Source organism: Pongo abelii, chromosome 18 (genome assembly GCF_028885655.2).
Source record: "Pongo abelii isolate AG06213 chromosome 18, NHGRI_mPonAbe1-v2.0_pri, whole genome shotgun sequence".
Taxonomy (NCBI): Eukaryota; Metazoa; Chordata; class Mammalia; order Primates; family Hominidae; genus Pongo; species Pongo abelii.
The window spans coordinates 20,639,044-20,652,270 of NC_072003.2; the positions used below are offsets into that span (position 1 = coordinate 20,639,044).

A 13,227-nucleotide genomic window follows, 5' to 3' on the forward strand; every position below is an offset into this window, starting at 1 on the left:
CTTTTGTTTTGAATTCTTTCTTGAGACAGGATTTCACTTTGTCATCCAGGCTGGAATTCAGGGGTGCAGTCATGGCTCACTGCAACCTCAAACTCCTGGTCTCAAGCAATCCTTCTACTCCTGGGCTCAAGCAATCCTCCCATGTCAGCCTCCTGAGCTGACATGCCCAGTTAATTTTTTTTTTTTTTTGAGACGAAGTTTCGTTCTTGTTGGCCAGGCTGGAGTGCAATGGCACAATCTCAGCTCACTGCAACTTCTGCCTCCCAGGTTCAAGCGATTCTCCTGCCTCAGCCTCCAGAGTAGCTGGGATTACAGGCCTGTGCCACTGTGCCTGGCTAATTTTTGTATTTTTAGTAGAGATGGGGTTTCACCATGTTGGCCAGGCTGGTCTCGAACTCCTGACCGCATGTGATCTATCCGCCTCTGCCTCCCAAAGTGCTGGGATTACAGGCATGAGCCACTGTACCCATTACATATTTTTTAAGCTTCAAAAAAGAAAATGGGCACTGCCATGAAAAGGAGAAGCTGGAATGAATGCCAGGCAGTCAAAAAGCCAACTGTTTTTGATGATTGGAGTGCTGGTTACAGAGGGAGCTCATTTTCTTTTTTAAAAATATATTTAAAAATTTTTTATAAGGCCAAGGTGGGCAGATCACCTGAGGTCAGGTGAAACCCCATTGCTACCAAAAATACAAAAATTAGCCAGGCATGGTGGCGGGCCCCTGTAATCCCAGCTACTCAGGAGGCTGAGGCAGGAGAATCGCTGGAACCCAGGAGGCAGAGGTTGTGGTGAGCCGAGGTTGTACCACTGCACTCCAGCCTGGGCAACAGAGTGAGACTCTGTCTCAAAAAAAAAAAAAAAAAAAAAAAAAATTATGGATTTACGGGGTACAAGTGAAGATTTCTTACATGCCTATTCTGGGATTTTAGGGTAAACATCACCCGAATAGTGAACATTGTACCCAATAGGTAATTTTTCACTTCTCATTCCCCTCCCACTCTCCTACCTTTTGGAGTCTCCAGTGTCTATTATTCCGCTCTATATGTCCATGTGTACCCTTTGTGTGGGGCTCATTTTCTTTTCTTTTTAAGTAACCTTCATTTAAAAAAAGTTAATATGTGCATTATCGAAAACTGAAAAACACAAGAAGCAAAGAGCAAAGTCATCTACAATCACAAGCAGTGGAACTCATCTTTTTTTTTTTTTTTTTTTTGAGACGGAGTCTCACTCTGTTGCCCAGGCTGAAGTGCAGTGGTGTGATCTTGGCTCACTGCAACCTCTGCCTCCCGGGTTCAAGCGATTCTCCTGGCTCAGCCTTCCGAGTAGCTGGGATTACAAGCACCCACCACTATGCCCAACTAATTTTTGTATTTTTAGTAGAGACCAGGTTTCACCATGTTGGCCAGGCTGGTCTCAAACTCCTGACCTCAAGTGATCCGCCTGCCTCAGCCTTCCAAAGTGCCAGATTACAGGCACGAGCCGACGTGCCTGGCCCAGAACACATTCTCTTTATGTGATTTTGTGTCAATGTGGAGAGATATTCAACAAGGACATGGAGTCTATCAGACTTTGCATTACCCCCTTTTCCTGTATACTAGTTTGATGCTTGCTCTATGCAGATGTCTTGGCTCATGAAGGCCCATGTACATTCTGGAAGACTGTCATGGAGCCGGGGACCAAGTCCTGTGGCTGAGAGGATAAAAGACTCTGTCCCAATCTGGAACTAATCACCTCAGAGTAACACGATAACGGTAGTCCATGGACTTTCACGTCAGACCAAACTGGGTGTAAAGCCAGGAGCTGCCACTCAGCAGCTGTGTGACCTCAGGCAAGATGCTGTGCCCTCCCCTTCCCCCAGAGAATGACCTCTGCCTGGCCTGCCTTGTTGAGCACATGAGCTCATGGATTAAGATGTGTAACATGCTCAGCATGGGGCTTGGCACATTACAGTCAGTGCTAAATAAAGGCTAGCCATTAATATTATGTTGATAAATTGTTTTATTTTATATGATTTAAAGATAAGCTTTGAGGTGATGCTGGGGGAGAGTGTGGATGGGAAATGTGATAATTTCAAGAGATTGAGGAAGGCACTCCTAGAAGAGATTGGTGATGGAAACAGCAAGATCTACAGAGCCCTTATGAGGTTTCTTTTTCTTTCTTTCTTTTTTCTTTTTAATTGAGACGGAGTCTCGCTCTGTTGCCCAGGCTGGAGTGCAGTGGCTTGATCTCGGCTCACTGCAACCTTTGCCACCCAGGTTCAAGTGATTCTCATGCCTCAGCCTCCCAAGTAGCTGGGACTACAGGTGCATGCCATCACACCGGCTAATTTTTTTGTATTTTTAGTAGAGACGGGGTTTCGCCATGTTGGCCAGGCTAGTCTCGAGCTCCTGACCTCATGTGATCCACCAGCCTCAGCCTCCTAAAGTGCTGGGATTACAGGTGTGAGCCACCACGCCCCACCTCCTTATGAGGTTCCTATGTGGTTCTTCACTGAGTTCCAGGGCACTCTTCCCTGGCCAGCAGTAAATCAGGAAGACAGCAGTCCTTAGATCTGAGGTGGTAACACAGGATATTTGCAAAAGGGTTGAATATTTCAGGAGAAAATAGCTAATCTTGTCTTTAAAAAATCAGCCAATTAACCAACAAACCATGTGACCTCAGATAAATATTGTTTCCTATCCAGCTCAATTTCCTCATCTCTAAAATGAGAGAGTGTATCCTTTATTCCCTCCATGCCAGGAACTAACTGAGAAGTAGAGCTAGCTATTTGATAATCATCAAACTAAGAGCTTTCTTCTGGTGCACCTGCATTGGAGAACACCCACATAAAACTATAGTAACTGTGATGTGCCATGAAGAAAACGTGCTGTGACAACCAGAGCAGATCTGAGTGAGACAGGGAGCTCAAGATATAACATTTAAGCTCTGAGCTGAAGGAGTAGCTGGAGGTGAGTGCATTCAGCATATGCAAAGATCCTGTGGCAGACTGGAGGGACTGAAAGAAACTCAGTGTGGCTGGAGGGAGAGCAGGTGTAAAACCTCCTACATCAAACCTTGTGAGCCCTATGAAAGAGTGCACATGTTGTCCAAAGATTGAACGGTTTTAAGCAGGATCTTAACATCAGCATATTAGCAGGAGCTCACTCTGGCAGCAGGGTGGAAATGGGATGGATCTCTCCTTTTTGGAAAGGATCACATTGTAACCCTTCTCTTGTGAAATTTTCTTTCTCTCATATGGGCTACTTTTGTTTGTGAGATAAAGAGCAAGAACAGAGTGGTGGTAGATGAGGGCTGCTAGCAGCTCTACCAGAATGGCAGGGCATTTGAGAGCTGAATGGAGAATGGGTGTAATTAAAAGAAAAAAGGTGGAAAGACCTGGCTTGATTTCTCTTGCCAGGAATGATTGTACTACACATTCCTGCTTTAACACTGATTTTGTGTGAAACGTATATTAGTCCCTAGGCTGAGTTCTCTGCCCAGGGGCAGTACAAGAATGTCAGAAGCAAATACCCTCTCCAGGAGATAAAATTCTAGTGGACTTTTTATGTTATGTCTCAGTTCCCTTGACATGAATTGGCTTTGTCCAGCTGTCAGACAAAAACCCAATGCAACTGTTAATTTGTGGTGGCCTTGGATGACGGGTGAAAGTATTAGTCTGTAGCTTAAAACCTCAACAGCGTGTCCTTCCTCCTCCAAAGTGGTAATTAAACACGGTCAGATGTGACTCTTGCCAGGCTGTTTAGTTGTGCTGGAGAAGGTTTCTGAATTAGAGATGATGATTGTAAAATGTTTGTGGGTTGAAAGTCCTCTCTTGGGTATAGAGAAAAGATATATAGAGAGTAGGAGAATTGTGTTCTAGTTATGAGTCATTCATCCAACAAATATCTATTGAGCATTGTCCTGGATACTATTGGTTTCCCACCTGGATCCCACTTAGGAGTCTAAGGCAGCTGCCAGGGTGCTCAGCTGATGGTGCTGAGAAATGCCTGGGAGGTTACACTTTGCACCCTCCCCAAGGGCAGCCCCCTGACAAAGGAGAGGCCATATGTAAAGTTGGCCCCTTGATACAGGCTGGTAACTATGTGACGGCCTCATGCCTCAGAGCTCCTTGTGGAGTTGGTCGGAGAACAGGCTTCTGCTGAATCTATATCCTTTCCTTTTCTATCTCACTTCCCTCACTCCCTTTCTCCTGAGGGTGTCAGAAGTGTTCAAACAAGAGTGACTCCATCTTGAATATGAGCTGGGTGAAATGAAGCTGAGATTTGCTGGGCCGCATTCCCAGGAAGTTAGGTATCCTTAGTCACAGGATGAGGTTGGAGGTCAGCAGGACAAGATACAAGTCATAAAGACCCTGCTGATGGCCGGGCGCCATGGCTTCCACCTGTAATCCCAGCACTCTGGGAGGCCAAGGTGGGCATATCACCTGAGGTCAGGAGTTCAAGACCAGCTAGTTTAAGACTAGCGTGACCAACATGGCGAAACCCTCTCTACTAAAAATACAAAAATTAGCTGGGCGTGGTGACAGGCGCCTGTAATCCCAGCTTTTTGGGAGGCTGAGGCATGAGAATCGCTTGAACGAAGGAGGCGGAGGTTGCAGTGAGCCGAGATCATGCCACTTCACTCCAGCCTAGGTGACAGAGTGAGACTCTGTCTCAAAAATAAATAAATAAAATACCCTGCTGGTAAAACAGGATTTAATAAAGAAGCCAGCCAAAACCCACCAAAACCAAGATGGTGATGAAAGTGACCTCTTGTTATCCTTGCTGCTCATTATATGCTAATTATAATGCATTAGCATGCTAAAAGACACTCCCATCAGCACCATGACAGTTTACAAATGCCATGGCAACATCCAGAAATTACCCTATATGCTCTAAGAGGAAGAGGAACCCTCAGTTCCAGGAATTCCTGGCCCCTTTCCTAGAAAACTCATGAATAATCCATCCCTGGTTTAGCATATGATTAAGAAATAACCATAAAAATAGCCAACTAGGGCTGCTCTGCCCATGGAGCAGCCATTCTTTTATTCCTTTTCTTTTTAAATAAACTTGCTTTTACTTTACTCTGTGGACTCACCCTGAATTCTTTCTTGCATGAGATCCAAGAACGCTCTCTTGGGGTCTAGATTGGGCCCCCTTTCTGGTAACAAGAGCACTCCCTCAATAAAGCAGGGCATAAGTCCCTGATTCAGGCTTTGCTCCTGGGGAACCTGCCTAAGACCTGCTGTGTGTTGGGAACTGTGTCTCGGGCACTGTGTCTATGCCTTGGAGATAGTGTTAAACCCTTTGAGCAAAGTCTCTGCCCCAAAGCAGCTCAGTGCCTTCTAGGGGGTCTGATTTTCCATACCCTAGTCTTGTAATTTGTTTTTTCTTTTTTCTTTTTCTGAGATGGAGTCTTGCTCTGTCACCCAGGCTGGAGTGCAGTGGCGTGATCTCAACTCACTGCAACCTCCGCCTCCCGGGTTCAAGTGATTCTCCTGCCTCAGCCTCCCTAGCAGCTGGGACTACAGGTGCATGCCACCACTCCTGGCTAATTTTTTGTATTTTTTTTAGTAGAGAGAGGGTTTCACTGTGTTAGCCAGGATGGTGTCGATCTTCTGTCTTGTGATCCACCCACCTTGGCCTCCCAAAGTGCTGGGATTACAAGCACAAGCCACTGTGCCCGGCCCCTAGTCTTGTAATTTTGAGAAGTCACTGGAGCTAGGCCAGCCTCAAATTTCTTATCAATTGAATGGTGGTAACAGTGCTTGTCTTTACTTTTTTCCTTCTATTTTTTAGTCTTGCACTGTCACCCAGCCTGGAGTGCACTGGCATGATTCCACCTTACTGCAGCCTTGAACTGCTAGGCTCAAGTGATCCTCTGACCTCAGCCTCCCGAGTAGCTGGGACTATAGGTACACGCTACCATATCTGGCTGACTTAAGAAAAAAAATTTTTTTTAGACCCAAGGTTTTACTATTTTGCTCAGGCTGATCTCGAACTCTGGCCTCAATAGATCCTCCTGCCTCGGCCTCTTGAAGTGTTGGGATTACAAACGTGAGCCAGGGCACCCAACCAATGCTTTCCTTTTCTGAAAAGACCAAGCAACAGCAGCAGCAGGATGGTTTAAGCCTTCTTAAGCATCTGTCAGCTGCCCTTCCCCGTCACCACTTCCAGATGACAGCCTTGTCTTCTATTTCTAGCTAGGTTGCTGCTGCTGTACATGGAAACTCTGGATCTCCACTTTAGGACCAATAATTGATAGAAAATTGGCTCTCATGCTGCTACCTAGGTGTTTGTTGAATGAATGAATGATAATATGATTAACAACAGTGCTATCATTCAAGCAGCCCAGATACTGGAATAAGCACTTTATTGCTTCCTTTTTAAAATTAAAAAAAAAAAAATTTTATAGAGAAGGAAATGGAGGCATTGAAATACTAAGACATACTGAATATGAGAGCAATTCAACAACTATGTAAAACACATATACAGATGTAAAATGTTAGAAGACAGGACTTTGGATGGAAGGATTAATTTGCAGCACTGATGTTTCCTAAGAAAATGGCCGGAAGAAATTTCTTTTGGAATGTTCTTTGTTTTTTCTTTTCTGTTGTTTGTTTTTTTTTTTTTTTTTTTTTTTTTTTTTTTTTTTGAGACAGAGTTTCACTCTTGTCGCCCAGGCTGGAGTGCAATGGTATGATCTCAGCTCACTGCAACCTCCGCCTCCCAGGTTCAAGTGATTCCCCTGTCTCAGCCCTCCTAGTAGCTGGGATTACAGGCACCCACCACCACATCCAGCTAATTTTTTGTATTTTTAGTAGAGACAGAGGTTTCATCACGTTGGCCAGGCTGGTTTCGAACTCCTGACCTCAGGTGATCCACCCGCCTCAGCCTCCCAAAGTGCTGAGATTACAGGCATAAGCAACCATGCCCAGCCTGGAAAGTTTTTCTATAACTTGTTCGTTTGTTCAGTTCACATGTGGACAACCCTTTTAACCCATTGTTCAAGGCCATGGAGATTGTTTTTGAAACTTGAAACCAAACACTTACAGATGGCTCCCCCAAAGGATAGAGAAAAGGAAACAAGAAACGAGAAAATCACAACCACCTACTACTATAAAAGGAGCCCACATGATAAAGCTTTTAGAATTTTGGATCTGTACTTCTGCTACTGCTCAGGTTTTAGTGGAGGCAAAATAATGCCGATAGCTAATTTGTTTGGTCATTAAGCTTTGATAGAACTTCAGTCTAAGGGACATACAATTATATTAATGTAGATGCTCCAGAGTCCCTGATTTTATGATCTGTGGATTATTTATCATTGTTTCAGGATAGCAGTAGGTTACTTTGGTTTCATGATTTTTTTAACGTTGGTTCTGGAATCCAAGAGTCTTGGTAGGATTCTTTGTTTTTGTCTTTCCTTAATATTATTGTCATCATTTCTTTTCCTTTTTTTTTTCATTTGAGACAGTGTCCCACTCTGTTGCCCAGGCTGGAGTGCAAGTGGCATACTCATAGCTCATTGCAACCCTGACCTCCTAGGCTCAAGCGATCCTCCCACTTCAGCCTCCCAAGTAGCTGGGACTACAGGTGCATGCCACCATGCCTTGCTAATTTTTAAATTTTTTTGTAGACATGGAAGTCTCCCTATGTTGCCCAGGTTGGTCTCGAACTTTTGGGCTCAAGATATCCTCCTGCCTTGGCCTGGAACTACAGGCAGAGCCTGTACTGGAACTACAGGCAAGAGCCAACATGCCTGGCCTGTTATCATTTTTTTGTTTTTCTTGGCTCTGCCATTTACTGTTTGAATTTGGGCAAATTACTCACTTTTTAAAATTTTTTCTCCCCTTCCCTTCCCTTCCCTCCCCTCCCCTTCCCCTCGCCTCCCCTTCCCATCCCCTCCCTTCCCCTTCCCCTCCCCTCCCTTCCCTTCCCCTCCCCTCCCTTTGTGCCTGCTTGCCTACCTTTCTCTCTCTCTTTCTTTTTAATAGAGATGGGGTCTCACTTTGCTGTCCAGGCTTACCTAAAACTCCTGGACTCAAGTGATTCTCCTTCCTCAGCTTTCCAAATAGCTAGGACTACAGCTGCATGCCACCATGTCTAGCTAATGTATTTGTTTTTGATTATGGCATAACAAAGCACCCAAAAACTTAGTATCTTAAAACAACACATGGTTTCTAGGGGTCAGGCATCCAGGTACAGCTTAACTAGGACCTCTACTCAGAGGCTCTCACAGGCTGCAATCACGGTGCCCACAAGGTGGCAGTTATCTCAAGATTCAACTTGGGGAGGCTCTACTTCCAGGCTCATGTGGTCATTGGCAGAATTCAGTTCCTTGAGAGTTTTTGGGCTGAGGGCCTCCTTTCATAGCTGACTGCTGGCCAGAAGCTGCCCTCAGTTTCCTGCTAGATGGTTCTTCCTGACAACAGGGAAGCTTGTTTCATCAAAGCAAACTTGTGAGAAGATATCTCTATGTCTTTATCTATATCTATCTATATATCTATATCTATATAGAGAAAGAAGACAGAACTCACAGGTTTTTTTTTTTTTTTAATGATTATGGACAGAATTGCAGCCCTCTCCCGATCTCCCAAATCCGCATGTTGAAGTTCTCACTCCCAAAGTGACTGTATTTGGAGATAGGGCCCTTTCAGAGATACTTAAAATAAACCAGGCTACAAGGGTGGGGCCCTAATCTGATAGGACCTGTGTCCTTACAAGAGGAAGAAACATGATAGGAAAGACCATGTGAGAACATAGTGAGAAGGTGGCCGTCTGCAAGGCAGGAAGAGAGCCCTCACCAGAAACCAACCCTGCTGTCCTACCTTGATCTTGGACTTACACCCTCCAGAACTGTGAGAAAATAAGTGCCTGTTGTTTAATCTCCCAGCCTGTGGTATTTTGTTTTGGCAGCCTGAGCTGCCTAATATGATAACCCGATCTTGGAAGTGACATCTCACCACTTTTGCCAGTTCTATTCCTTAGAAGCAAGTCACCAGGTTCAGCCCACACTCCAGGGAGGGGGTTCCACAAGGGCATAAATATGAGAATGAGAGGGTTGGAAGCCACTTAGAGGCTGCCTATCACAGGCACTGCTGTCTCTTCCCAAGATGGCTAAAATATAATAATATTTAACATTTATCTAGCATTTGCATTTAGTATATACTAAACATGGACGACTCATTAATTCTCTCAGCAAATGTGTGTGTGAGGTATTATAATTATTCCAGTTTTACAGACGGGGAGACTGAGTCTCAGAAAGGTCAAGTAACATGCCCAGGGTCACATAACAAGTAAAGGACAGGACTGCTATCTGAACATAAGTAACTCGCTCAGAGGTCTCACCCTCTCACTCTTGTTTTCCTCCAATCTGCTACCAACACAATAGCCAGAGCATTTGGTCTGTCACCCAGGCTGGAGTGCAGTGGTGCGATCTCAGCTCACTGCAACCTCCACCTCCCAGGTTCAAACTATTCTCATGCCCCAGCCTCCTGAGTAGCTGGGATTATAGATGTGCGCCACCACACCCATCTAATTTTTGTATATTTAGTGGAGACAGGGTTTCACCATGTTGGTTAGGCTGGTCTTGAACTCCTGGCCTCAAGTGATCCACCCGCCTTGGCCTCCCAAAGTGCTGGGATTACAGGCGTGAGCCACTGCACCTGGCCCAGAGCATTCGTTTAAATCAGACATGCCATCTCATTTAAAACCCTCCAATCCTATTCCACTTTAAATAAGTTCCAAATCCCCCTACTATGATGCTGTGGGCCGAATTATGTATCCCTCACCCTAACCCCCTCCAAATTCTAAGTCCTAACCCTCATTGTTTCCTTCCAAATGCTACCTTCTTTAGAGATAGGGCCTCTGTGGAGGTACTTATGTTAAAATGATTTCATTTGACTGGGCCTTAATCCGATATGACTAGCTTCCTTATAAGAAAGGCATAGACAGACACAAGCAGAAGGCAGACCACGTGAAGACGCAGGGAAAAGTCAGCATTCTACAAACCAAGGAGAGCAGCCCAGAACAGATCCTTCTCTCGCAGCCCTCAGAAGAAACCAACCCTGCTGACACCTTGATCTTCAACTTCTAGCCTTTGAACTGCAAGAAAATACATTTCAGTCATTTTAAGCCACCCTGCCAGTGGCACTTTGTGTGGCAGCTTGAGGAAGCAGATGCCTGCCACTTGCTCCTGGCTCACCTAAGCCACGGCAGCCACCTTTCACTTCTTTGCACATACTCTTCCATCTTAGGGCCTTTGCATGTGTGTTTTTTTTTCTGCCTAGAACATTTTTTTCTTCTTGTTTTGAGACAGGGTCTTACTCTGTCACTCATGCTGGAGTGCAGTGACGTGATCATAGCTCACTGCAGCCTCAACCTCCCTGGGCTCAAGTGATTATCCTACCTTAGCCTCCTGACTAGCTAGGACTACAGGCTTGTGCCACCACTCCCAGCTAATTATTTATTTATTTATTTATTTTTTGAGACAGAGTCTTGATTTGTTGCCCAGGCTGGAGTGCAGTGGCGTGATCTCTGCTCACTGCAACCTCTGCCTCCTGGGTTCAAGCTATTCTCCTGTCTCAGCCTCCCAAGTAGCTGGGACTGCAGGCATGTGCCACTATGCCTGGCTAATTTTTTGTATTTTTAGTAGAGATGGGTTTCACCATATTAGCCAGGATGGTATTCATCTCCTGACCTCGTGATCCACCTGCCTCGGCCTCCCAGCTAACTTTTTTTGTAGAGACCGGGTTTTGCTATGTTGCTTGGGCTGATCTCAAATTCCTGGGCTCAGGAGACCCTCCTGCCTTGGCTTCCCAAAGTGCTGGGATTACAGGCATGAGCCACCACACCCAGCCTCTAGAATAGTCTTACTTCCCTTCCTCAGTGCTCATTCCCTCTTATTCCTCCACTCTCGGCTTCATTTCACCCCTTTAGTGAAGACTTTAATTCCTTTCTTACCTAAAGAGGTCCGCCTGTTGTTCTCTACCCTAACACACTGTAAATTTCCTTCATTTCACTTACCACAATGTATAATCAGATGTTTCTTTGTTTATTTGTTGCTTTTCTCTCCCCCTCTAGAGTGTAGACTATCAAGGACAGGAATTGCATCTGTGTTATTTGCCAGAGCGTCTCCAGCATACAACACAGTTCATGGAACCCAGTGCGTGCCCAGCAACAATCAGTTGAACGACTAGAGTAGTGATTCTCAACCCTGGCTGCACAGGAGAGTCACTTGGGGGTGCTTTAAGGAACAGTGATCCTTAATTTTCACCCCCCTGAGATGCTGAGTCAGTCCCATGCAACTAGATTGAGGACAAGAGGATAAGGGAAACCATTTCCTTTTCAATCTGTGAAGGTTTGTTACATTTATGGAAAACTTGAACTTCACCACAGTCTTACAGGAAGCATGAAATTGAGCCTTGAGTTTTTTTCTCAGCTGTCCAACTGTTATGGGCCTACAATTGTATAGCTCAGAGTGACAGAGAAGAACTTTGGGGTTGGGAAAGAATTGGAGCAACTTCAAGCAGGAACGAGGTGTGGCACCTTGGGTGCATCTCACTGGGTTCCGCCCATTCTATGGTGTTGGGGTCACTCTGCTGTAGAGCAAGATGCAGAAATGGCCATCTCTACTTTCCTTATGTGTGTATGTGTGGAGGGGAGGTTTAGTGGATGTCTGTGGTTACTGGAATTCTGTTTGCATTGCGCTGCCCTCTAGGACCAAGGACTTTGGTTTTCAAGCTCTTTGGTCAAGGGAGAGAGAGCAGTCTTGAGTCTATCAGAACAGGCCCCTGACAAGTGAACAGTGTTGATGCCCTCCAGCCAAAGACCTCCAGGCACACACCCGTATTGAACAAATTGTGTTTCATGTTCATTGCAGCAAGGGAGGACACACACATGTGGAACCATGGAAGGTGCTGGAAAGGACTCATTATAGGATTTGGACTTTGGTTGTGTGATTTTGGGGAGAGTCCAAGCAAGCTGGGATGTGCACTGGCGTGGGTGCAGCCTGAAAGAGAGACAATTTTACCATTGACCCTCTCAATAAATTTTATCTATAAGGAAGGGAGGGAAAGCAGACTAGAGCGAGGCTAAAACTATGATTGGTGAAGAACACTAGTCACTCGCATTCACCAGGAGAGGGTCATGTTTGGTATTTTGTGGCTTGAACAATGTTCCTGTTTTGTCTGTGTTCACATGTGATTACGGAGTCTTCTTTCTGTCCTGATTCATCATGACTACAGAGGGGCTTTGTCTAACATTGATGCTCTGTGAAATTGTTTATGTTTAGGAAAACACCAAGATTGACCTGTCAGTGCCAGGCCACTTCCCAGCTGTCAGGGGCTGCTTTCCTCTTTATCACTAGCTTTGGATTTGCTCCTTCCACTACTTTCCTCATGTAAAGTAAGGTAGTCCAGTGTGTTCACACAATTGAGAGCATTTATTACATTAGTCTCCTATCTTTTGTGGGGATAATCACAGCACCATGGTGTGGTAAGTGGCAGTAGAGTATGGTGGTTAAGAACAAGTGCTCTTGAGGTTGGGCATGGTGGCTCACACCAGTAAACCCAGCACTTTGGGAAGCTGAGGCAGAAGTATTGCTTGAATCCGAGAGTTCAAGACCAGCCTGGGCAACATAGCAAGACCCCGTCTCTTAAAAAAAAGAACAAGTGCTCTTTATTTAGAAAATCTTTTTAGTTGTGTGACCTTGAGCAAGTTCACTTGACCCCCCAGCCTCGACTCCCTCATCTGTAAAATGGGGGTAATAATAGTGACTAACTTATAGGGTGATTATGATGCACCAGTGAAATAATGGATGAGGCTGGGTGGGGTGGCTCACACCTGTAATCCCAGCACTTTGGGAGGCCGAGGTGGGTGGATTATCTGAGGTGAGGAGTTTGAAACCAGCCTGACCAACATGGTGAAACCCCATCTCTACTAAAAATAAAAAAATTAGCCAGGTGTGGTGGTGCATGCCTGTAATCCCAGCTACTCAGGAGGCTGAGGCAGGAAAATCGCTTGAACCTGGGAGGCAGAGGTTGCAGTGAGCCAAGATCGTGCCACTGCACTCTAGCCTGAGCAACAGAGCAAGACTCTGTCTCAAAAAAAAAAAAAAAAAAAAAAAAAAGCATGAAAAAACTTTTAGCCTGGTGTCTGGCCAGCAGTTAGTATATACCATCGACTACCAATGATTCAATGGAACTATATGTTTCCCTGCTTAGTTTATCAGAGTTTGCCTTTGTACCT

General features: G+C 45.2%; 1 protein-coding gene across 6 annotated transcripts in view; it reads left to right on the forward strand.

Moving 5' to 3' along the window:
* LOC129050924 (ubiquitin carboxyl-terminal hydrolase 31-like) overlaps positions 1-13,227 on the forward strand; it is a 363,751-nt gene that overhangs the window by 340,879 nt on the left and 9,645 nt on the right. The window contains exon 9 of one of the 6 annotated variants that reach the window (XM_054534781.2): positions 11,062-12,769. The exons of the other annotated variants lie outside the window; for them this stretch is intronic. Coding sequence (XP_054390756.1) covers positions 11,062-11,068 — 7 coding nt within the window. The 3' untranslated portion in view covers positions 11,069-12,769. Of the gene's footprint in view, positions 1-11,061; positions 12,770-13,227 lie in introns of those variants that run through there. 6 annotated transcript variants of the gene reach the window in all.